Source organism: Limanda limanda, chromosome 4, assembly GCF_963576545.1.
Source record: "Limanda limanda chromosome 4, fLimLim1.1, whole genome shotgun sequence".
NCBI lineage: Eukaryota > Metazoa > Chordata > Actinopteri > Pleuronectiformes > Pleuronectidae > Limanda > Limanda limanda.
Window position 1 is genome coordinate 923,711 of NC_083639.1, and position 24,083 is coordinate 947,793.

At 42.8% G+C, this 24,083-nt stretch overlaps 1 protein-coding gene across 1 annotated transcript; it reads right to left on the bottom strand.

Moving 5' to 3' along the window:
- Positions 1–335: 335 nt before the first annotated feature.
- rap1gapb (RAP1 GTPase activating protein b) lies at positions 336–22,144 on the bottom strand. Its single transcript, XM_061070352.1, has 23 exons — positions 22,093–22,144; positions 21,292–21,339; positions 19,183–19,221; positions 18,891–19,076; positions 18,256–18,359; positions 16,268–16,346; positions 16,091–16,144; positions 15,905–15,988; positions 15,711–15,811; positions 15,259–15,388; positions 11,207–11,362; positions 10,990–11,061; positions 9,911–9,997; positions 9,549–9,692; positions 7,158–7,289; positions 5,613–5,690; positions 4,683–4,792; positions 4,138–4,254; positions 3,249–3,360; positions 2,199–2,298; positions 1,649–1,755; positions 1,025–1,072; positions 336–914 (listed from the first exon to the last, which is right to left on the bottom strand). Exons 1-22 carry the CDS (start codon positions 22,108–22,110, stop codon positions 1,064–1,066), a joined length of 2,067 nt encoding a protein of 688 aa, XP_060926335.1. The 5' UTR covers positions 22,111–22,144; the 3' UTR covers positions 336–914; positions 1,025–1,063.
- Positions 22,145–24,083: the final 1,939 nt, after the last annotated feature.

The following is a 24,083-nucleotide window of genomic DNA, read 5'->3' on the forward strand; positions in this document are numbered from 1 at the left end:
GCACAGAACCGTTTTTAAAACACACCCGTACACAGACATCAAATCAACAAGTGGTGTGTGTGACAGAGAGGATTGGGAGCAGAGTTCTGAACAGTTGAAGTAGGATGGGAGGATGCATGTTGCTGGTTGGGGCTCTACAGTAGTTCTGTTCATATTTATATAGCATCATCAGAGTCTGCTTTTCATGAACAAAGACATTTTGAATGGAAAAAACATTTTCAGACACATTTTCTGTGGCGTATTCCAAGTAAATGATGCTTATGCAGCCACCAACAGCAGCATGGTCACGTACCCTTCATCAAAAACATGAGGAATTTACAACCAGTATTCACCGCAGGTTACTCAGAAGAAGAGGAATAGATAATAAAACCAAAACATGGCCTGACTGACACGCACACCCGGTACATTTAAAACCCATGGACAACATCACAGTGGGATGCAAGGCTGACATTAAAACACATTTCCTCTCTAGTGCAACGCTTCTCTCTATGGACCCTCGGCTTCTCCTCTCGAGATTAAAGCCCCCGTTCATCAATTTCGATCTTGAAAAGCAGACATGACATTGGAGGGGGGCAGTTTACAGAAAGAATCAGGTCTCAGAGCTCAGAGCGTATACTGGCCCGGAGAGCGAGCAGGCAGACGTACTCTGCTAAGCCAGCTGACACGTGACAGTCCATCAGCCAGAGGTGGTGGAGGTCTCTTTGTCTTCGCCTCAAGCGATTAGGAGGGATTTCACGTGGAGCTGGAATGAGGGCGACAGGTAGGAACACGTCCGTGAAGCTGGATGTCTCGTCGTGACAGGCGGCAGATCCCTCGGTCTCCTGTTCGGGTTTCCATCTGCTCCCCTTCTGCATCAGCGGTGGAAATTACCACTGCCCTCTGCTCATTTTTGGCAAAAGCCTCTAATGGTTATGCTGAGACGAAGGAGAGAAGATGAGATTACGTAGATGAGTGTAAAGCAGAAGTTCAGGTAAACGAAAGCTTAGAATGACCATGCTGTCAATGAGCGAAGAATAAGACTAACCTGAAAATGGACGTTGATTTTGTTTCATCTGGGTTGGGGCTAACAGTTCTGCAAACAGGCAGGAAGAGATAATGGAGAGAGAGAAAGTTAATATCAACAAATGAAGCTGAAGTCAAAGTTCACCAGAGTTAAACTTCACTCGAAGCCACACTGCAGATTTGCTTCCCCTCAGGATGAACTGAAACGACCTCAACAAGTCACCCTTTAAAGATACATGGTCTGTTTGTGGAAGTTATAGGAACAACTGAGTGTTTGGTGCCTCTACTCGATCAATTACTTAAAGGTTCAGTGTTTAGGATTTAGAGACACCTAGTGGTGCAGTTGCATGTTACAGCTGAACACCCCTCACTTCACCCTCCTCTTCAATGTAAATATAAAGTATTTAAATATCAAGGGCCCATTCTCGGGTTAAGAAAACAACAATTCGTACAATTTAGATGAAAAACACTGTAGTGAAAACATCACTAGGATTATGTTATAAAGCCAATAGATCCATTTCACCTAAATCGTACACACTGGACCTTTAAACAATAAAACAGATGACACATTCATTTCAGTGACTGTGAAACTATACAGTGTCATCTAATGTCATGTAACGTCCGATGCCAAACCCCTTTGTCTCACCGACGAGGACTTTTGCTCCTGCGGGGGGGGCTCCATCTTGGGCCTGCCGTCTGTCCCTTTCGGCTCCGGCGTCTTCGCTCCATCCGCTTGCTGCTCGAGACGAGAAGCTGGAGGAAGGAGACAGATGTGTGGCTGTCACAGTTAATAAACTCAGGCACATAATGCTGCCAGCTGTTCCAGCGGAACAAAAAAAAGATATTCCAACATGCCAAAGATTAATGTTCCAGAGTGAATCATTAGTGGGAGTAAAAAATGTGCAGAGTAAAATAAGTTTATCAAGCTGGAGGCACATTCATTCATTTAAGAGAAGTTGCCATCCTCTGTTACACACAACGGGCCTTCAGTTGTTGGCCGCTCCACTGGAGCAGCTGAGTGGAAGTTTGTCACTAAAGGCTGCTTCAATATTAATTGCTCAGGCAGCGGAGAAGGTTATTCTTACATCTGCCCCATCTAGTCCCCCCCCCTAGATACCCCGAGTATGTGACACCTTTTGATAAAACGCCTGCTTCTCACACCTGCAGCTACAGGAGTCGTTCTCTCCTGAACTTACCTGGAAACCCTCCCTGGCCGGGGCTGCTCACACTGTCCTCGGCGCCGGGGCTGAACACAAACGAGTCCTGCTTGAGCGGCGTAACACAGGACACGCTCTCCTGTAAGAAGGGGAGAGACACTCCAATTCACTTGGGCAATGTTGCAGCTCATTTATTTGGCACAAGACAAATATTTATCACAGATACTATCCAGCAGCCAGGAAGAGAGGTGTAACACGTTAATGGTTCCAGTCTGAGTCTCCACCGAGGACTGACAGGATCGGTACTGAGACTGAAGTTCAAACCATGGAGAGAATTAGCTTTTCCCTAAAACTACGGATTGACTTGGACTGTACAACCAGCTCAGCTCCCAGTAGAGCTATATTCACTAATTATGGACCATTACTGGTTTAACTCTCTTAACTTTGCAATATTCATTGTGTCTGTGCAATACAAAGGCTTACGTATAACCCATTCCACTGTATATATTCTCGCATTGTATATATTCTGTTTTTCACTGTGTATGTTTGAGTCTTTATTCCATTTATATCTTATATTTTATTCCATGCTTATTTATTATTACTTACTGATGTGTCTTAACTGGCCTCTTGCAGCCTTAACATCATATAAAGGATTATCTTTTCTTATATTGTGCAGTTGTTTTATCTTCCATAAAGTTGTTACCATACTCTCACAGTTAGACCTCAAAACTGCAGCTCTCACTCTTATGCCAGAACTTGTCTTTCACTTTAGTCTGAGCACCAGAAATAGCTACCGGCAGCTCTACTCTCTGACTGTATTTGCATTTTGTCTTTTTTCAGTTTTTACTCTGCAATACATTTTGGGACCTGTCACTTCTGAGATATAGTGAAATCCATCAAACGCTCTCACATCCAAACAAATAGATGATTTTTCTTCCTCACAGTAAAAGTGTCGACTGGAACCACAAATACGTCGCAGGCTGTAAACAGAAAGCTGCAGGCTGCTTTCGGTTTAGAGAATTGACACACACGCCCGCATGTCTGCACTTCCATTACGTGTGGTCACCCTGTCTGTCTGCCTCCACCCACCAGTCCGGTGTCGTACTCCTCCTCCTCCTCGTGCTCCTCCACCACACTGGCGAAGCTGCTGGCGTTGGAGGAAGAGCGGGAAAGGTCCTGCGCCTCGGGGATGGACGGCGCCCTGTAACACATCGCCAAACTGCACACCTGGGTCACTCTGAGCTCACACACACCCGTGGAACACGCATGCACAGAACACCAATCCACTCATTTGGGCTGCAGCAGGCAAAATATCTCTTGTTCTTCCAAAGAACAAATAAATTGTCATCGACATTTCACAGCCCGTCTTTCCCTCCGGTTACATGTTCAGGGGAAACAACAGCTGTGCCTTTGCTACTTTGTGCCACGTAATATTTTAAAAGGCATTTGAATAAAGCAGCTCTCTGAATAAGCCATCGCTAGTGCTTAGTGAGACTGGGATAAAGAGAATATTAGCATAATACACGTAATAGAAAAATGTTTGACTTATTTAGCAATAACAGACAGACAACTCTCAGATGCAGCCTTTAAGACGGTGATTTGCTTTATGTATAAGTGCTATGCAGAGAGCTTTCATGGCAGTTTCTTAGTGAGGATAAGTGAGTTTTATCTTGAGTAATCTCAAATGGCAAAAATATGGCACATTTGAAGATGATACCTGAACACATCTCTGCTCAAACCCTCTCTAACTTTTCTCTGCTTCACTTTATTAGAGTGAATCTGGATCCAAAGCTGTTTATAAATCCATCTCCATAAATAAGATAACGTGACTTTGGTGGTTTGTTGTATTAAAATGACAATGAGGGCCGTGAACCATGTAACAGAGTCCCTGCTCCAAACTGTACAAATCCCTACACCAACCAGCTTAAAGAGTCTGAAACCATTGATCATTCATGAGTGTAATTCAAAAGAAAATCACCTGTTCCTGGGGGGAGGAAACTCTGGAGAGCTGTGATTGGACGAGTTGTCGGGTCTATTTTCCAGCCACATGTGGCTGATGTCGGACGTCCTCTGGGGGCTGGGCGACACCTCCCGGCTTCAGGACAGGGACAGAGACATGGAGATAAATGTAGTTTTACTTATCCCATACTGTTACATACTGAAATCTAAGTGCAGATTCACACGATGTGAACACGAGCTGTCTGATGTGAAGACAAAGCTCTTTAACAAACTGCTGACAGACTTTTGTCCACATTAAAGACACACTGATCAAATTCTATATTTCATAGTGTTATAAAGCTCTTGTCATGTGGTTAAAATGTTATAAAAAATCTGTTTAAAATGTAGAAATAAAAAAGAGAAGCACAACAAATTCTCTGAATGAAATCTGCCCTCCAACAGGAGCTTGTACTTGACACATCCTCTAATATCTTATTTCCTCTTTTTAATGTCCCTGCCTCCATCTGTTGCGACACTACTTGCTGGTCACCACCCACTCGCTGCTGATCAGCTCCGTCCTCTCACCTCCTCTCTTGGACCTCCTGGATGTTCTCGATGCCAATGGCGCTGCTGCGCCGGGAGCTGAAGGGCCCGGACTTTTTCCTGGTTGGGCTTTTCCCAGGAATTATCAATGACTGAAAGTGGGAGAGTAGAGTCAGTCACACTGCAGGAAGAGTAGGAGCTTCTCACAGCCACAGTATGAATGGAATGCATGATACAGTAGTGAACAGTAACATGAGCTGTAAAGGAATTATGAACTGATGGCTTGATATATCCTGAGATAATGTAATGACACATCCTGCTTGTTTTACAAATCCATGATCCACTCCCTTCATGCAGGAACTGATTCTTTACTCTATAAATTCTGACCAAGGTGTTTGTAGATGATCAGTTATTAGATCCATGTTTTTTGTAGATTTATTAAAGTATATATTATCATTGAGGACACACTATGACACACCTAGACTCATATGATGCATGCCACCAAAGTGAAGCAGTGTTAAATGGATGTTAACATAATTAAGAGCTACCTTAATGTATTTATAACCAAGTACAAGTATTTTAACGTATTTAAGCCCTTTTAAATTTTTAATCTTAAATTCAGATTATTGACTTTAAGAGGCTGCAGAACACCCTGGATCTCTAACTTTTCTCTTATGGTGTTTAGGAGCAACATTTTTAAGTTGAAGGAATTCATATACGATTTGGTGTTATGGAATGGAAATGTGGAAAATTTGCCCCAATATGAAATATATAAATAAAACAGGGTTTGGTTACTGTGTAAATTTGTGAAATTAATGATAAAATCACAACCATAATCAAAAAAATGTCATTATAATATAGATATATATATATATATACAAACAACTCTTACAGTCACAACACTAAGAACAGAAACACTCACATTCTTAAAAGACAAAAATATCAAACAAGAATAGGGAATTATACATGAACCTCTTCTATTGTTCCTATCCCTATGGCACTGCCTCGTCGTCCATATTTACTGGGACTTTTCCCCGGGACAAGTAATGACTGAGCCACACGAGACAGGGCGAAGGGGGGAAGCAGAGAGAGAGACAGGAGATGATAGATAGAAAAAAGCAAGAGGGGGGGAAGGAAAAAAACAGTAAAGAACAGATCATAAGAATCTCATGCGCACGGCACAAAGAATTTAAACAACAAGATGCAAAAGGAGCCTGAAACAGTGAGATAATACAGAGAAGACATTGAGGAAACAGTGAGGGGCTTTTCAGAGCAGATGCCGGCCGGGGGTCCGACACAGGAGGATGGACAGCTTCTGCTCTGAGGGCAACAGGTCTGTGTCGGGATGCATTCGGAGGAAGAGAAGAACGGCGGCTGAACATCTCACACAAGCACATCAACGGAGAACATGAATGCAGTTGCGGTCACGTATTTTGGCTTTAGTAGTTGGATTGTGGCATTTAATAATAATAACTTTATTTGTAATGCACTTTTCAATACAAGTAAAGTGCTTTACAACAAACACTTGTGAACAATATAAAATTCACAAACAATCAGAGTCAAGAAATAATAATAATACAGACACAAATAATAAAAGTCAGACATCATACGACAAATACGGCAAAGGCTCTATCTCTATCTTTTTTTGCAGTTGCTTTGAGGTTGTGTGGTAACTTTTGCAGTAGTGTAGCTTTAGTAGTAGTGTTGTGGCTATTTCATTCGTCTGTGAGTCAGCTCGTCCCCCTACGGAAAAAGGGGCAAAGAGAACTGGCGCAATCCAAAAAAGGGCGTAGCTTCCTACAAAATGTTCAGTAAACTTTCCGAAATGGGGTGAATCTAGTTTTGGTTCGAAAAATACAGTAAGTAACCGAATTATTTGCTAAGTAAAACGCATTGAACCCGGTTTTTGAAAGAGATACAAACAGGACGGTGTGCTCCTCACAGTTGTGGCGCCGGCCATGCATGTTTTCCAGCCGCACATGCACAAGGCTGCAGAGAAAAGTTATAACATTTACGGGAGGAAACATGACTGAAGCACATTGGGGAAGGGAGGGAGGGAGTCTGGGTAATCAAACAGCTGCTACACTGAGCTCACTTCAGGTCTCAGGTCAGACACTCACAAACACTCGGTTGAGTCTCTAACTGTTGCACTGAGGTGATTGAGACTCTCTCAGCACATGAGAATGAATGAAATGCTGAGGATGAATTATGGCGTTAATTCTCAACACAAAGAAAGAAGAAAAACAAGCAATTAAAAGGAGCCACATGAGTCATAAATAGAAAAAAAGACAATCAGTGAAAGCCACTTTAAAACAAAGCAAGAGTGAAATTAAAATGTGAGGACTTAATGAACATAATGATGTCAGTCAGGTGCCTTAATATGCAAAAGGAGTAACGCTCATATGAAAGAACTGGGGCTGAGGAGTCTGTCAACAGACATAAATATAAATATACCATGGTCCTGAGTGTATGTTGTGTGTTAGGTGGGCATCATGTGAACCAAAATGGCTTACTTACAATCCCTGGGGTTTTGGGGCTCTCTGCGGGATTGTGGGTAAAGCTGCCACTGTGACTAGTGGAGACTGTGTGTGACTTCTTGTTACTGAGGCCCATGGCGTCCATAGACTGGCTTCTGCTGCGGATGACCCGCTACAGAGAGAAACGAGGAGAACTGTTGTCAGTGGATCCACCGGCGTCGACTGGAAACGCAACACACTGACGGATTTGTTTACATTGACCAACACGTAGAAATTAATAAAGATTATTGCTACTGCAGTGGATGTCTTATCTATAATATCTTTAAAATAGATGTTCTTTGTCCAAAGTCCCAGTAAGGATGTAACAGCTATGCTTCTGTATACTAAAATATATCTTTATTATATTACATATCCTGATATATTTCAGATTTTCAACAACTGGCCAAATTTGAACTTTAATTTAAACCATTTCTAAAGTGGAACAAATGTGAGCTTAAACATGATTGTGTGAGTATTTGTGCATATTTCTTATGCAGGACTATGTTTTGAACACTTAGGGGCAGTGCAGGTCAACAGGCAGCAGGGGAAGACTGGGGGGGAAAGAACTGAGGGTCCATAAAAGGTCGAGGAGGGTGTGTAAGTGTGCAGCGGAGGAAGATGATGTCTACGGGTGGAGTCTGGAGTTGGGTTTTGTTTTTGTCATGGGAGGGTGGGGGGGGCATGGAGCAAGGAGGAGCAAGGAGGAGCAACAGTGAGAGGAAGTGGGCGAGACAGCAGCAGTGAAATCCACAAAGTGGGAAAACAGCAGATGGAGAAAATGAGAGTGGGAGATCTTTGCTGGGTTAAATGTGTGGAGGTGTTAAAGAGAGAAAGAGGCCCAGGTACGAACACCTGTCCTGAGAGATCAGATCACAAGTGGACAGTGTAAAGGTCGTCTGTTCACACCTGGTGTTAAAACACGTCCTGAATCTGTCTCCTAAGACCACGAGGGATGAAACTGTTATTTTTACCGAGTTTCCGATGTGTCAGATGACAAATATGAATAATAAAGAGATAGACAGCTAATTGAATCAGGAGGGGCTGGATGAATAAATGCGCGAAACTCTGAAGAACGATTGACCAGTTTACGAAAAGTGTCAGTAATTATCTGGTGGTCAGTGTAGATAATGTGTGTAAACTAACATATAATAGCTCATATAAACAGAGCAGATAGAGGATTCCTTCACACTGCTACGTTTTCATTTACAAAAACGCATCGACTACGGCTATGCTAGTTTTAGAGCTGCTAGAACAGAGAAGTTTGGAAACATTGCCGGCCTCATTTTTATTTGAAAACTCTGGGGATGCGTTCTAGTCTAGACAGGTAGAAACAGAAATATTACAAACGATCACTTAGAATCTATTTTTGGTCGTGACGTAGCCTTCGTGGGTTCGTCAGGCTCCTATCACATGACCGGATGAAACAACTGGCTACCAGGGTAGAACGCAGCATGGGAGATGAGTTATTATTCGAACAATCTGCGACAATTCCCATGTTGATATGTGCTTTCAGGCGCGTTGGGGATTAAGACTTATACAAAAGAAAAAGCTTGTTTGGATAGAGATCGTTTTAGTTTCGACATTTCCAAACAAAAACAAAGTCGATTGGATGTAGCGAGAAAGGCAGAGTGGGAAATGTTTGTTTGGTTAAAATTGTGGAGGTGTGAAAGAGAGAGGCTGAAAGATGGCTCTCGACAGGTTGAAAGAAAAACACAGGCAGGACTTGCAGACACATTTATAGATGTAGTGTATGGAGCAATGGAGGAGAGAGATGGATCTAGAGAGAGAGAGAGAGAACAGACACTGTGGGAACTGTTGGTATATTTCTCTGAAGTTGCAAAGAAAATAAACTGAGTTGGCGACACAGAGAGAAGAAGAAGAAGAAGACAAACAGCGAGGGAACGCTGCCCATGGGGAGACATGCAAACTGCATCATCAGCTCCCTAATGAGGGGTCATTAAATCGTTCATCAGACACAATCACAGCTCCGACTGCCATGCCTCCGCGCCGGAGCTCCACAGCCCTAATGGTCATTGATGGAGCACTCTCCGTCAGAGCAAAGTGCCTTTCACACACAAGCAGCTTCAAGAAAAAATAAAAAATAAAACTCCCCAGACCCTCATGTGAAAACACACTGAGTTCAGCAGTCACAGCCGAGTGAGGAAAATCAAATGCCACAGGACTGCTCCTTTGAGATACTACGAATTTCCTCTGCTTTGTTTTCTCATGTGTGACTACCCAGAATCCCGGCCAAGAGACAGGGGGGGGGAGGGGGGTGAAAGAAAAAAAAAAAGCATCCTGGAAGTTTCTCTGGGCTCGGCACCATTCCCTCTAATGCATGTGGCGTCGCGGATTAACGACGCGTCGCATCAAATGAGGGATGAGGCCGTACCTTAAAGGACTCGAAGAAGCCTCCTCCTCCTCCGCCTCCACCGTTCTCCAGCTTATCCTCATCCCCACCGAGACCCATCATGGACTGGCTGTTGATGTGCAGCTCCTCGTAGAGCGTCTCCAGCAGGGCAGCGCGTGTGCGCTCCTGACAACAACAACAAGAACGCCGTCAGTCTGCGGAGGAGCCGACTCCGGAGTCTCAAATTCCAGTCGGCTGACAGCTAATATTAGGATTCAGGCTTATTTGCATTGTGGCTGTTTGAGAAGCGCTGGAGATTAGAGTTAATCTGCGTTGTCACCTGAAATCTCTCCCCACCGAGAACACACACAGATACACACACACACACACACACACACACTTACCTCCAGCTTGGCAAACTTCTCAGCCTTGTAGCAGGCGTACTCTGCGTTGATGAGCTTGGTGAAGAGGAACTCACGGAACTCTGGGCCCTGACACACACGAGCAAATGGAAAAGTCAAATTAACTGAAATTATATAACACCTTACTCTACCAGTCACATTCACCTATATTCTATAACAGTCATACAGCGACAGAGGGAGCGATTCAGGATTCGCTGACTCCCGTTCAGACCTGGTCAAGTACATAGTGAATGCACCCAAATGCGTCTTGAGATCTGATCACTTGATTGTGAGGAGGTCTGTGACGCATGTGGCCTCATTCTTCACGCTGTGTGACCACAAATGCATCCTGGGCCACATATGAAGAATCGCCCACTCAGCCAATGTCCTCTGACCTTCTAGTGTCGCATTGAATCAAAGTATTTTACCCCTCTCTGTACTAATACTGTGATATATTTATATCTGACCACCGCATGGTGATTTCTTTTTATTTCAAATGGGTAAAAACTTCAGAATACAGACTGCAGGAGCTGGGGATGACCTGGTTTATCTTAATGTATTGTATTGTATTTACCTGTACTAAATTATAAAGATCTGACTGGAAACTACCAGACTATTACTTCAACAATAAGACTTTATCAAACCAGCTCAAACAACTGGCTTCTACTTCATGTCCTGCAAGTTGGTTCTGAACTCGGAAAATCATGGAACAAAATAAAGCACAATTTTAAATTTAGCCAAATTCTTTAATGTCTCACATAACTGTGTTTTATTTGGCTTTTTAAAGTCATGGGAATGAATTAATTAATGTGATTCATTTTCATTTTCATAATCTTTATTCCTATAATTGTTTTTTTTGGCTCTTATTTCGGTAAAAAGAGTTTCCTCCTCTTTCTATTAAACTCAACATTGATACTGTAAATGATCGTCACCCCTTAATGATATCTCATGTAAATACAGGCATTAAGCCACATCAGCACATGAGTAAGTGCAGAGAGGGGACAGCAGAGTGATGAAGGGTTATGACATGTGAGTCGCTTCTCGCAGGGGAACTGAGGTAATGCATTTGTTTGATTGCAGACCTTTTTGAAGATGGCAGGGTCAGGCAGAGCCGGCCCGAAGAAAGGAACATCATCCCTCGCTGTCACAGACACCTGGAACACAGAGCAGGAGAGCTGAGCCTGTAAAACCTCTCCCAAGGATTAACTGTGAGACGTGATACATGTTCCTGCTTTTAAAAGCCACACAGACAACTCGCCGCTGGGCCTTGATAAAGTATCAGCTGTCCCCAATACTAACCTTGTAGGTGACATTGTCCGTGCACGCGCTCTCCACCTGCACCACCACGTAGCCGTGCAGGAAGTTGGACTGGATCATATCTGGGACGAAGGGCGTGTTCTCCTCCTGGAACATGATGGCTACGATGTCGTTGCCTATGTGCCTCTTCCTCTGCAGCTGGAGGGCAGAGATAAACAGAAACTAACAACAGCGGAAACGCATCAAATAACCAGTTAGAGTCACAAACACAGAGCTGTCACGTCCTGGACTCGCACAGGAAAGATCGACTGGGAGTAAATACAGTCCCAGCAGAGAGTGGACGTTGAGTTTAATCCAAGAGTACAACCTCTTTTCTGAAATGCTTGACAACCCAGTTTATATATATCAGCCAGGAAATGGAAACCAATCTCTTCCTGATGGCTTCTGCTATTGATTCAACACACTGAAAAGTTTGTCAATCATTTCTATTTAAAGTAAATTATGTCTAATATATGGATGATATTTATGAAGGTATATACAGAAACATAGGCCACAAATCTACTTTAAAGAAGCAGTGTGTAGAATTTCTAAGGATCTCTTTGCAAAAATGGAATCTAATATCAAAGTCATAATAACTGTGTATTCAGATGTGTTGGTGGAAATAAAGAAATCGAAATACAAGTTCATTGCTGCCGAGCTGCTGCTTTTCCCTCGTTGCCAAGAAGCTTAAAGTTGGTGAAAGGACACTTACTGAAGGACAGAGTGACTGTGCCCGAGCATCGAGTTTTCATCCAAGCAATATCTTTTAAATCGCCCGACCAAGCATTTGAAGCACATTCTTTTTTAAATTCAATTATGAATCTATATTGTCACGACTACGTTAAGCAAGGCAATTTAAAGCAGGCTCCCATGAACATCAGGGAAGAAACGACTGAAAAACCATCACACTAACAATAACTGGAATGACACTTAATAGAGCGCAAACCCGCACCCAGACCCCAAAAGTCCCCTTAAATTAAATCAAGCTGCACCAAATTGCAAACACTTATAGATATCAGTCCCCTCAATGTGACTGATTTATTTCATCAAGATCCATGAATTAATCCCCAGGAAATCAGTGAAAATGCAAATAAATGCTAATTTCGACAATCTTGACATGTTAAAGAAAGCGATGAAAACCATTCCTCAATCCGCCCCCTGATATGGAGCTGCACCAAAAATTTGTGGGTTCTTCCCTGACCCCTTCCTTACCCTTCCACCCAGTTTAGTCACAATTTGTCCAATAGTTTTTGTGTAACCTTGGTCACAAACCAACCAACCAACAATCAAACGGATAAGGCTGAAAACAGAATCCCTTTGTCAGAAGTAATTATTTATAAGGAGAGGCTTGCAGTAGTCAGGGTGGATTTCATATTTGAGACAATGTGCCATAAATGCTTTCCCTTGAGAAATGAAACTGTAAAACACCAGTGGATATCACAATGCCCTGTTCATCCCTCTAAAATGATTCTTATCACGAGGACGTTGTGACCTAAATCACTCCACAGCATGCAAGTCACAGGAGATCCATCAGATTCTGCAGATACAGTTTGGTGGTAAACAGAAATCCCTTATAAATATGCTCAGTGCAGACAGTGGCAGTATTTTCCATCAGCCTCAGTAAAGAAGCCTGATCACATTTGACAGTGTCTCTGCAGATGCATGTGTTGATTACCCTGCGTCAGCCACCAGGATGTTTAACACACTAAAGTGCAGGCTTTTAGCAAAACCACTTCACACCTGTTGAGCTGCTGCTGCTATAAAATGTCTCGACAGAAGAACAATTGTGTGCAAACATTTATTCTGGGATTTATAGACGATTCTTTTGCAGGAAGAAATGACATCACGGCCTCTCTCTGCCTGTTGAGACCAGTCCGTCTGTTTACATGAGAACAATCAACCATCTGTTTCAGGCTCTGGCGTATTTTATTGTTTGCTGAAGTCGTATCAGCCAGACATAAATTCCTTTGTAAAAAATTAAAATGTTTTACATTGGGAAAGAGTCTGACGCATCCTTTTATTTTTCAAATATCTGCGAATGTCTCAGAATTTAACCCTGACTCAGAAAATGTTTTTTAAAAAAGGTCTGATTGGAGCACTTATAAACACATAGATTGATGCAAAATTATTCTTGTTGGCGAATATCAAGATCCATCTGACATAATTGACATAAATGAAAAAGAAAATTCAGTCCTTTGTCCAAACCAGACGATATTTTGAACAACTCTGATTCATTTATGCAAATATTTAGCAAAAGTAACTTTTTCCTCTGTGTTTTTGCCTCTTGTCAAAATGCAAAAGGTGTTTTTCACTCAAACATGTTTTTTACAAAAGTCTTCCAAAGAAGCAGATTCTCAAAAACTCTGGTTTCTTTGAATTTGAGTTTGGGAAACGACGATGTCACAGTTTACTTCACACTGTTGCTTTGTGTAATGAGCACGAGCTAGAAACAACAACAACAACAACAACAGAAGATATATATCGTTTTCTCTTAGTTCAGTAAGCACGACTCTGTCTAATTATAAAGTTGCAGATAAATGTAGCATCACTGTCTCACCTGATATAAAATTTGATGGATCGTTCCTGTATCGCCACCTACTGGCCTGAGTTGCTTGTTTAAGCATCTGTCATCATATTTATGTTTTGTGAGACACTTTGTAAAAACGTAGGACAAGTGGAAGGAGATTTTCTCAAAAGTGGAGTGGAAGATATCCGTTCAATTAACACCCACACTCTTGGAGACGACGCCTGCGTCACTCAAGCTCATTAGATGCCAGCTTTAGTATTTACTTACACAGAGGCTGTCAGACGCCAGACAGCTGAATAACATTCATTCAGACGCTTGACATCTGGCAGTGACGTATAAGCTACATCCTCAAATCAAACGACATAAATGCTGCACCTGATCCTTTCTGAAGTCCTGCTGCACTACTGTGGGGGAGCTACGCCTCATTGATCATGTCACGTCGCTGCGGGTTAGGATCCCCGGTTTTCTCGTCATGCACATGGACCATCTGTACAGCGTTACTGTGGTAACTATGTTGCACACACTCTTAGAGACAGGGAAGAGCAGCTAAGGACTAGTGTCGCTCAATCCGACAAGGCATCACAGAGATGGAAGTTTCGAGGCAAACACACAGAGGAGAAACTCAAAAGTCACGAGAGAACATTGTTGCGCCAGAGGAATTTGTAAATGTCACAATTTGATTTGTTTCTCTACGACAGCAGCGAGGACAGAGAACCTGCCAAACCTAAATAAATGCTAAGCAAGTGTGTACTGCACCGGTAAAACCCAAAAGGCTGAAAGAATAGTTAGACACTAGCTGCTTTCAGACCTGTCCTGGCTGTAAAAAGTGCTATATAAATAAACTATATTATTATTATTATACTTGAAACCTCAAACTAATACTATACAGGGAGAAATAGACGATAGATTCTTGGCTAAGAACTACATGACTAGGATCGATTCCACTTTTATGTCTCCACCACATTAACATGAAATTACAGCCCACAGCACGTTAGCTTAGCTTGGCAGAAAAGACTGGAAATCAATTTTTGTATGGAATAAACAAATGAGATGGTAATTAGGGAGATTTATTTTGCTACTGGGGCTGATTTTGTTTGCTACAGAGCCAGAGACAGTTTTCTTCCTTTTTCCAGGCTTCATGTTGGAGTCTGAGCTAATCACCCGCTGGCTGGGGTGCTACATATTTATTGTTCCGACATGAGAGTGGGTTTATCTCTTCATTCTACGGGAAAGTTATCAAGTGAGATTCCAAAAAACATCAAACTGTTGCTGCAACTACTTTAAGACTTTATCGCTTTTTGTTCCGTTCCCCCAGAATGAGGCTAATTACAGATTAAAACAATTCATATTGCTTCCTCAGCTTTAAAAGAATTAAAATTGAGGATGTCACAGCCTCTGACCCACGAGCTGCTGCTGCAATCAAACACATGATGGTGTCACGAGGAGAAGCCTTCACAAATCAATTAGTCGAGAATATTGAGAACTGCTGTGGAAAGTCAAATGAGTTTCTCTGATGATGGATCTGTACCTGCTGCGAGTCTCCCTCTGTGTAAGGCAGCTTGGTGGACACGTGGAACATAATCTCCTTATTATGGAAACTTGTGTAGATGGATTCTGTGCCCGTCTGCCCGTGAGCGACATCCAGCCCCCCTCGGAACCTGGGGAGGAAGGGGAGGAGGAGAGAGAAGGGTAGAAGGAAGTGAAGCAAGTGAAGAAAAAGGCGAGAAGAGGCCCGCGACATCCACGCTCGTCCATCATTGAGAAAACGCCACCGGGCACTTCTTCTGCCAACTCAGTCACAAAGCTGGAACCACTACTTTTTACCTTTTTCACAGATTCATTAAAAACTTAACTCGGATCAATAGCAAAGAGACGAGTGGCCTTCTTCTGACAGGCATTACGCTGAGTGCTATAATGAGAACTAACCCTGAAGTGCTGAAAGGCTCCGCTGGAGGAAATCGAAATGTAAAGTGTACAAACCCTCTGAAGTCGTGAAGCTCAATCTTGTGGCCCAGGAACTCCAAGAACTCCACAAAGGCCGGACTTTCATCCATGTTCCCAAACAGCTCCTCCTCCGATGTCTGCAAGGACCAAGGGAAAGTGCATTTCCATGAGGCGTGACATACGACTAAAAAGAAAAGATTAGAAGCGGTCTCTTTTTGAGGCGCACCCACCTGGCCGAACTTCTGATAAATAACTCCAAACTTGAAGTTGTTGCTGATCACGTGCTCATCGAAGGTGACGATGAGCCTTGACGCCTGAGGACGAGAACACGGGAGATTTTAGGTCGGATTCATGGAGCTGTAGAGAAGGTGCAAGTGAAATCTCAGGTACAAGTCAGAATGAGGACCAGTACCTACCTTTGGGTAGAGGACTGGGTAAAACCGGTCCACGTTAACTTCTTCACAAACAAGCTACAAGTGAAAAAGCACAGTGAGCATCATTAGATTTGTTAAATATATGCTTAGATAGTGAAATAGTGTCTTTAACAAATACACAGAGCAGATAATAAGTTAGAGCTGATAACAACTGCCTACCTTGGTCATCTGAACCACATTGGGGAACTCGGTAAGGCAGGAAATGGGAATTACATCGTGGTAGGTTTTTAGCTTTGTGCTGAAAAGGCAAAATTTTGAAAGAGTCAAAGTTCTATTTCTAACGCGAAAAGGATCCTTGGGCTTAAATGCTTCTCCTCTTTGTTGCTCGGCATTCATGCAAGTGAATCGCACATTCAAAGGAGACCTCTCCACTACATGCTGTGCCGAGCTGGGTGTGTATAATGGTCTTGACACTTGATGTGTCCGAGACAAGATTGCCAGGAAGAAGGCTGAACGGCTCCGTAATTTCTCTTCTGGAAGAGGTCGCTGCTCCGTTGGAGGAATAAGATAAACTGCACCAAGAGAAGTGTGCTGCGGAGTCTTCAGAAAATCTGAGCTACTTATGGCGGCTCACATTCAGGGTGCAATAGTTCAACATCTGGGCAAATATTAATATTCAATATATATTTCTAAAGCGACAAATCACATTATCTCAAGCCTCTTTACAGAGCGAGGTTGAGACCTTACAATATTATACTGAGACGTCCAACTGTTCCCTCTGTGAAGCTAACACCCGAAGTAAAATGAGGCAGTCTGAGGATTTCTGTGATCGGCGAGACCTTGACTAGTGGCCCTTGGTTTTTAATCATGTTGAGTTGAAGCCTGATACTTAAGCATCAGACGTCACATCACATCATCATTTATTCAAACGGTTTGGCACCAAAGCGTAAAGGATCCACCCTTTGGAGCCTTTGTTTCTCAGAGATGCAAGAACACATTTGTCGACCCCCTGAATTGACACAATATGTGTGTGTGTGTGTGTGTGTGTGTTTATGAGCGGAAAGCAGGTGCAGCAACAGTGACTGACAGACTTGTCAAACAGTCAATTTGCACTAACCTGTGATTCTATACTGACGAAAATAAGAGTTGACACAAAGATATAATTTTGTATCATTCAGGTCTTTCTCTGTGACCCTGAAGGATAAGTGGTGCAGGTAATGGACCGTTGAATGGACGAAGGTCTCTTTAAATATGAACTGAGAGTCAGCGCCGGTGACTACACCAGCTGAAGTGACGAGGTTTGACCTGGATGACGGAGTGACAGTGGGTGGCGCCCACGCAGCGGACGACATCACTGTGTGAAAAGATAAAAGTGGAGGGCCGAGCGCCTGATACCTTACTACACTCATCCAATCTGCAGCTCCATTAACAAACAGGGACTGCAGCTATTAAAATCTGGAGTGGAGTCTCTCAGGTGCTAAAATTAATTCACAGGTTTTGTGTAGTACGTTGTGTTCTCTGGACCCACAACTATCTGTGGGTTTCCTCTGTAATGAAATTCCTAGCTTGTGGTTTTCGAAAGCTAATAGTAGTAGCTAAGCCACAGAGACCTTATTTACCACTGGCTACTTTTGTCTTTATATGATCCATTCGTTACTGGAGTGGATATCTCACCCGTTGGAGCAACCTAGACCAGGTCAGGTCTTATAAAACAGACATCAAACACAAAATTCTGTGACTGAACCAAATCATTTTGCAGAAAAGATGTAAGAACTTTCACAAAAGCTTCTACAATCGCGACTGTGTCCAATCGGCAGCAGACGTTTGATGTCATGTTTAATTGAAGATGAATTTGATGTGGAATTATGGTGAAACCTCTGTCAGCGGCAGCAGGCCTTTCCACTGAGCGGCCTATTCATAACATTTATAATTCATCACTGAAGCATCATTGAGAATAGAGAAACTAATTTTTTCTCAACCTAATGCAATCCTTAGCACAGGAGATAAAAAAAGCGGTCATGTGTGCAAATACGATATACATGGAGTGATTCATAGAGTAAATGCTAAATAAATTATGACTGCATTACACAGATATGAGAAGCCAGGATTGAGTCAAATACAGAATAGAGGAATGATTGAAAAGGAAAATAGAATAAATGCAAATGGGAGAGAGAACAGGTCAGAGATAAAGAAAATGGGAAATGTACCGAAGCATCAAGCGCAGATGCTCTTGATCCCCAATGACATCATACTTCATGGAAAAGACCAAGTGGCCCAGGGCAGCATCCATGGTGTAGTAATTAAAGTGTTCCTGGGGGCAGAGAAGCAGGAGAAACTTTCATGCACAAACAAATACTGACACGATAATTAAAAAATACAATGCTACATTAAGGTGCAGCGGCTGAAGGGAGAATCAGGAATGTGGCTGAGCTGCTCTTGAAGAAAGGCTGTGAAACAAGGTCCATTATAATGGTTATAATGTATGGATGCAGTAGATTTACAGATTGGAGCTTTTCCCAGTTGACAGTGGGCTTGTGGACAGGTCTCCAGTCCATCACAAAGCCAACATACAGCCAACAATCATTAATGTGTAAATCCACACACCTATGGCCAATTTAGATTCTCCAATTAACCGGCTTGTCTTTGGACTGTGAGGGGAAGCTGGACAAAAGCCGTACACAGAAGGGTTCAAACCTTGAACCATCTAGTGGTGAGGCAGCAGTGCTAACCTCTCCACCACCATGGGAAGATGTGCCTGGGAGTTGTTCTGGTGGATGTATGGGTAATGGTAGGTAAGACACAAACAAATGAACCAGCAGACAAACAGGTTTCCCCTCCTCACCTTGCCCATGAAATGTTTCCTGTAGATCTTGGCGGTGCTGTTGGTCTCCAGTTTGATGTTGGACGAGGGACAGGGAGGTTGCTCAGCCTCCGGTGCTTCTTTAGGCTCATGATTGTTTCCCTCGATCCAGTAGCCTCCGAACTGGGGCAGCAGGATGAGTGGGAACGGGCTGCAGCGACCCAGAACCTGACCACGAGGGACAATAAGGATGTTCAGAAAGAAAACTGAAAGTGAGCACTGCATTGCTTTCATTATTGCAGAACATCTGTTTAAACATCTATAAAGAAAGTACCTCATGGACACTGGGATAAGGGATATAGTCCTCTTCTGTCTGCAGGGAGGGAAAGAAATATGAGTCAAGCTGGCAAACATTCAGTTTGAGTTCCTTGTTGTAAACTAACAATGAGCATTAAAAGGTCCGGTGTAAATGATTTAGTGGTGCCTAGTGGGGAAGTTGCATAATGTGTACATGTCGCATATCGTGTTTGGTTTGTGCATCCTGGTCTACTAGGTCTAAAACTTAAATAAAGTGTCATTGGTCAAGCGTGACCTCGCTACTGTGGCTCCACCCCCAACCACGACTGTGATTCTGGTTAGATGGTGTCATTAGGATCAGAGAGATTTTGGTTTCATTTCTTGAAAGTGGGGGGAAGTGAACACGTATTTACAGTTTATTCTAGAAACATGGCCTCTGCAACATGGTGGATTCCATTGAAGTGGACCTGCTGTCGATGTGCATGTCGAGGTGTCATGCTCAGGTTATCACAAGACATGGATTCTTAGTTACAGGTATTTTTACATTAATAAAAACATTATTGTGAATATAATTGACTTTCTGCTGATAGATCCCCTTTTCTAGAGTAGTAAACATGCAAACATGACAGAGGCCACATTAGAAATGTATGATGTTTCTCTATTTCCCACTATATTCATATACTTTACATATAACTACCAGAGATTTGGTCCCAAAACCTCTTGGTATGTTAATAAAACATAAATAAAGCAACTTGCTTTCTGCTGGATTTGAATGTGTTGGTGTGAGAGAAGCCAACAGGCAGCTAATGCATTCAGGACTTTTTTTTACAACACATCAGTGGTCATCACACACTGACAAATATTCCTCATTTGACTCTCTGATAATTGTATTTAGTTGCTGCGGAATTAATCTGTGATGCTCGCTGCACTCCAGAAGCCATTTTGTGATATCAGCCTGCAATTTCACTTTTTTTTGGCGAACCCACTTTCTCCCCTCATTTTCAGATAGGCGATTTTCTCCATTACCCCCCCCCGGTTGCAATTTAAGGTCCCCAGCAGAGCAGAACTGGACCTGTTGCATTGCAGAGAGCAAGAGAGAAAGTTTCGTTTTTATATTAAACTAAGTTTAGTCACAGCTCTTTTAGCACTATATGATATTGCACTTCTGGCATATATCTGCCATGGAGGAGGCAACACATGTCAGAATGATGAGGACTAATTTTCTGACATTTCATTTCAACCTTGTGGAGAAAATGTCAGATGATCAACAAAGTCAATGTTGTGCTGAATATTTATTGAGACCCGGAGATGCTAGCATGACTAAAAACTGGCATTTGAGACATGGTTAATTAAAAAACCCACTAAAATAATATTTTAGGTATAGTGTGAGATGTAAACTATCATGGTTCCACATAATTGATGTATTCAAGATGGAGGATATGAGACATTCCCAAAAACGAAGCAACATCATCTTGATCGCTCCCTGCTGTATAGGTCGTAAACCTGTCTCCCCCATGTTAGTGGATACTACACGAACCAAACAAAAAAGTTAAAATACACGTCAAATACACTTTTCTCAAAGAAGTTTTCTGTTTTTTTTTTACGGGGATTCTTATTAAAACCCATATTCTGGATATTTTGGCTTCTTTTTTGTGCAGCAGGAGAAGCATCATCTATGTTTACGTAAAGTCTATGGTCCACAGCATTTGGGCATCTATTTATAGTTAATATGCTGAGTTTTATATTTTTAATCATTCATGAATTTTCCTTGCACCATGTTGGCAAAGAGCCTTTATATATATGATTCTCTACCTCAAACACTAAAACCTAATTATACACACATCCTGTAGGTTGAGCCAAACCCTCACAGCTCCATATTTTTCTTTCTGATGATTACAATCCACTGGGTGGTCTTCCTGACTTCCTCTCAAACCCACTGCTGAGAGGATCCCCTACTTTCACCCACTGCGTTATTCAGTCTAAATTACTGACAGCGAGGATTTTTTCAGTCCTGGTCCCCCATCCAGTTCTTAACCCAGCTGGTGAGCCTGTCTGACGGCTGATAAGGAAAAGGTTTAGGACTTTCCCATTATAGATGCATTCCCAGACCGCGCTTCGTGAGGAGATCTGACGATTTGAGACTCACTTTGAGGGGCGGGGGGAGGCTGCATCTCTGCTCATCCATTCTGAAACCCTGTGGAGAGAAAAAATGATATGACACTGATGGAAGAAGGTGAAAAATCGACCAAACACCGCACTCTGTTCATTGTCGAGGTTAGAGATATTTCTTGCGCAGTGCGAGATACTTCCTGGTGATAGTAATTCATGTTTTCATAACACAAGCTCAATCAGCAGACGGGCTGCAGAGAGAGGAAGTAAAGAGGAGAGAGAGACGACAGTGCAGTGACAAAGAGAAAGAGAAGTGGATGAGAACACAGGAGTCGGTTCCCACGAACCACAATACAACCACGATTCCACTTCAGGCCCCCAAACCTTCCATCTGTTCTATATCTGTTCTAACTCTGCTGACTCGTTAGGGCTGACGGTTCAGAAAAAAGAGTGCACAGAGAGATGGTTAACAAAGGATCCCTGATCAGTCGCCATATGCGTGGAATAACCTGGAGCAAGAATGTGAAACGTATCACATTTTATGCATTTTTTCTTTCTTTTTTTTAAAGGTCTAAGGGAGATGATGAGGAAATTGGAAATGCTTTCATCAAGTTCATTCTTTGAAGACAGCTCCGCTCTGCTTCTGTTTCTCTTTCCCTTCCTCATTGCTCTGGAGAACATGCATCACTTATCATAAAATGAAAACCGCAGCAGAGGTGCGATCTGAAAGTAGGAGGAAAAGCAGAGACACGCGAGTCTCGAAATAGAAGTAAATAGAACGTTTTATGTAGGAGGCGGTGGGGAGAGAAAGGCGGAGCCAGGAGGCCGATCACTGTACCTGCATCCTCTCGATCATGGCAAACAGGTCCGAGCTCTGGTGGAGAGAGTTGACACAGATCCACACAGGGACATGGGTTTCATGGTTTGAGACAAAGCGTTGATGTGCTTTCCCTTCACTCATCCTCCAACACCGCTCACTAAGAAAGCTGGCGGTGCCAAAACTTCCTGTTGGAATCTCAGAAGTCCCAATTCCATTTATCACTATGACAGCGCCGCCCCCCCCCCAGCCTCCACCCCACTTGACATCACTCTCACTGAGGCTCCATTCAAACGCCAGGAGACAAACACGCCACACATAAGCAACTCTTCTGGGAAAAATAACAAGCCTCGGAGCTCCATGGTGTTTTTTATCTGTTGCTGCAGGCGACAGCTCATCTGACTGGAAATCACTGTGGTTGGAGCTTCAGACACACACACACACAGTCATGTTAGTGTGTGAATGAGATATATTTAACCTATAAAGGAAATACCGATTGTAAACATGAACTCACATGAATGGTCTGAGCAGTATTTCCTGTTGTGGTATAATCTGCCTCCAGGGGATTTTGTGATGTCAGTGCTCCTCATTAGACTAAAGGGATGAGGGAGTAATCCAGCTCCTCAATTCATAAACACACATGAACCATGTACGACTTAAGAACATAAACATCTTCAGAATGGCTTCCAACAGAATTTCATTGTACTGGTTCAGTGAAAATAAAGTGATATTATCAGTAGAGGGACTAGCACAATTACTGGCTTGCGATTTGTCTGCCTCTGCTCACTGGTGTAGCTGCGGAGAACATGGGCCTCCTTCTGTTCGAGTAATGGTGCTTAGCAATGGCCAGAGAAGTGTTTTAGCAGAACATTGCAATGTCACAGTGAAATGACTTTTGGATATGTGTTATCGCTTCATCTTTTTGGTTAAATTTGATCTTTGCCTGGAAATGTGGCATAATTTCAGGCATTTATTATTGAGTTATGACCGAAAATTGTGTTTTGTGACACAGCAGTGACCCTCGACATTTGACCGCCAGATTCTGATCCGTTCATCTTTGAGTCAAAGTGCCATTTTGGGGTAAAAATATTACTAGGAATTCCCTCAAGGCGCTCCTGAGATGTTGGGATGGAGGCTTGTGCCGGACTTAGTGCCTCCAGCCACATCTGTCGCCTGTGGCATAACAAACACTGCCTTCTCCATGTTAGTGAATGAAATATGGACCAAACTAAAAACTCAAAGGACACATTCAATACATTTTTTCTCAAATAGGGTTCCTGCCATTTTATGAATCACACCTATGTTTGTGTAAGTGTTAATTAATTTTATTTTAATTCGTTTTTTGATGAGCAGCAGGAAATATGGCCGAGTCTCTTCTTCTGTTCCTGAGTAATGTTATTAAACAAACTATTTTACTAATTTTATTTTTGAATATGTGGATATATGTGTTTATCAGTTCATCAATAATATCCAATAACAGATTGGCCTGGAAATGTGTCATGATAAGCACATTCCCTGTTGTGTTATAACCAAAGAATGTGTTTTGAATATTTGATGGAATTTCCCTCAAATGCGTTCCTGAGATATAACGGACGACCTGAGAACACGATGCCTCCAGCCACGGCATTAAAACACCCTGCGGCCTGCACTTGTTATCTGCACAGGCCAGGATTGGGATTCTTAGCAGCGCCAACCTGGGATGAAGGGGGGGGGGGGGGGGGGGGGGGGGTGGCATCAGCCCTGCAGGAGCTGCTTGTTGTGGGGCGAGCCCTCTGTTCACCATGTAACAGAAGTGGACTGAAGTGCCAGGCTGATGTTTCCACATGACAGCTTGAACTGGAGGGGCACTGCAGGGCTCGCTAAACACACACACACTACCACACACACACACAGGAAAGCATACACGTACATTTTCATGCATGCACTAAAACTAAGTTGTAAACCTACACATATCACCACCCACACAAACACAACCACACCTGACCCTGACCTCGTAAAGCCGAGGGTGCAGC

What these genes read in the sequence shown, in the direction of transcription:
- rap1gapb (XM_061070352.1), bottom strand. An exon ending in TTTATCAGAAGTTCGGCCAG is followed by an intron (nt 15,812 to 15,904) that starts GTGGGTGCGCCT and finishes TGGTCCTTGCAG; the next exon opens with ACATCGGAGGAGGAGCTGTT. An exon ending in AGGAGTACGACACCGGACTG is followed by an intron (nt 2,299 to 3,248) that starts GTGGGTGGAGGC and finishes CCCTTCTTACAG; the next exon opens with GAGAGCGTGTCCTGTGTTAC.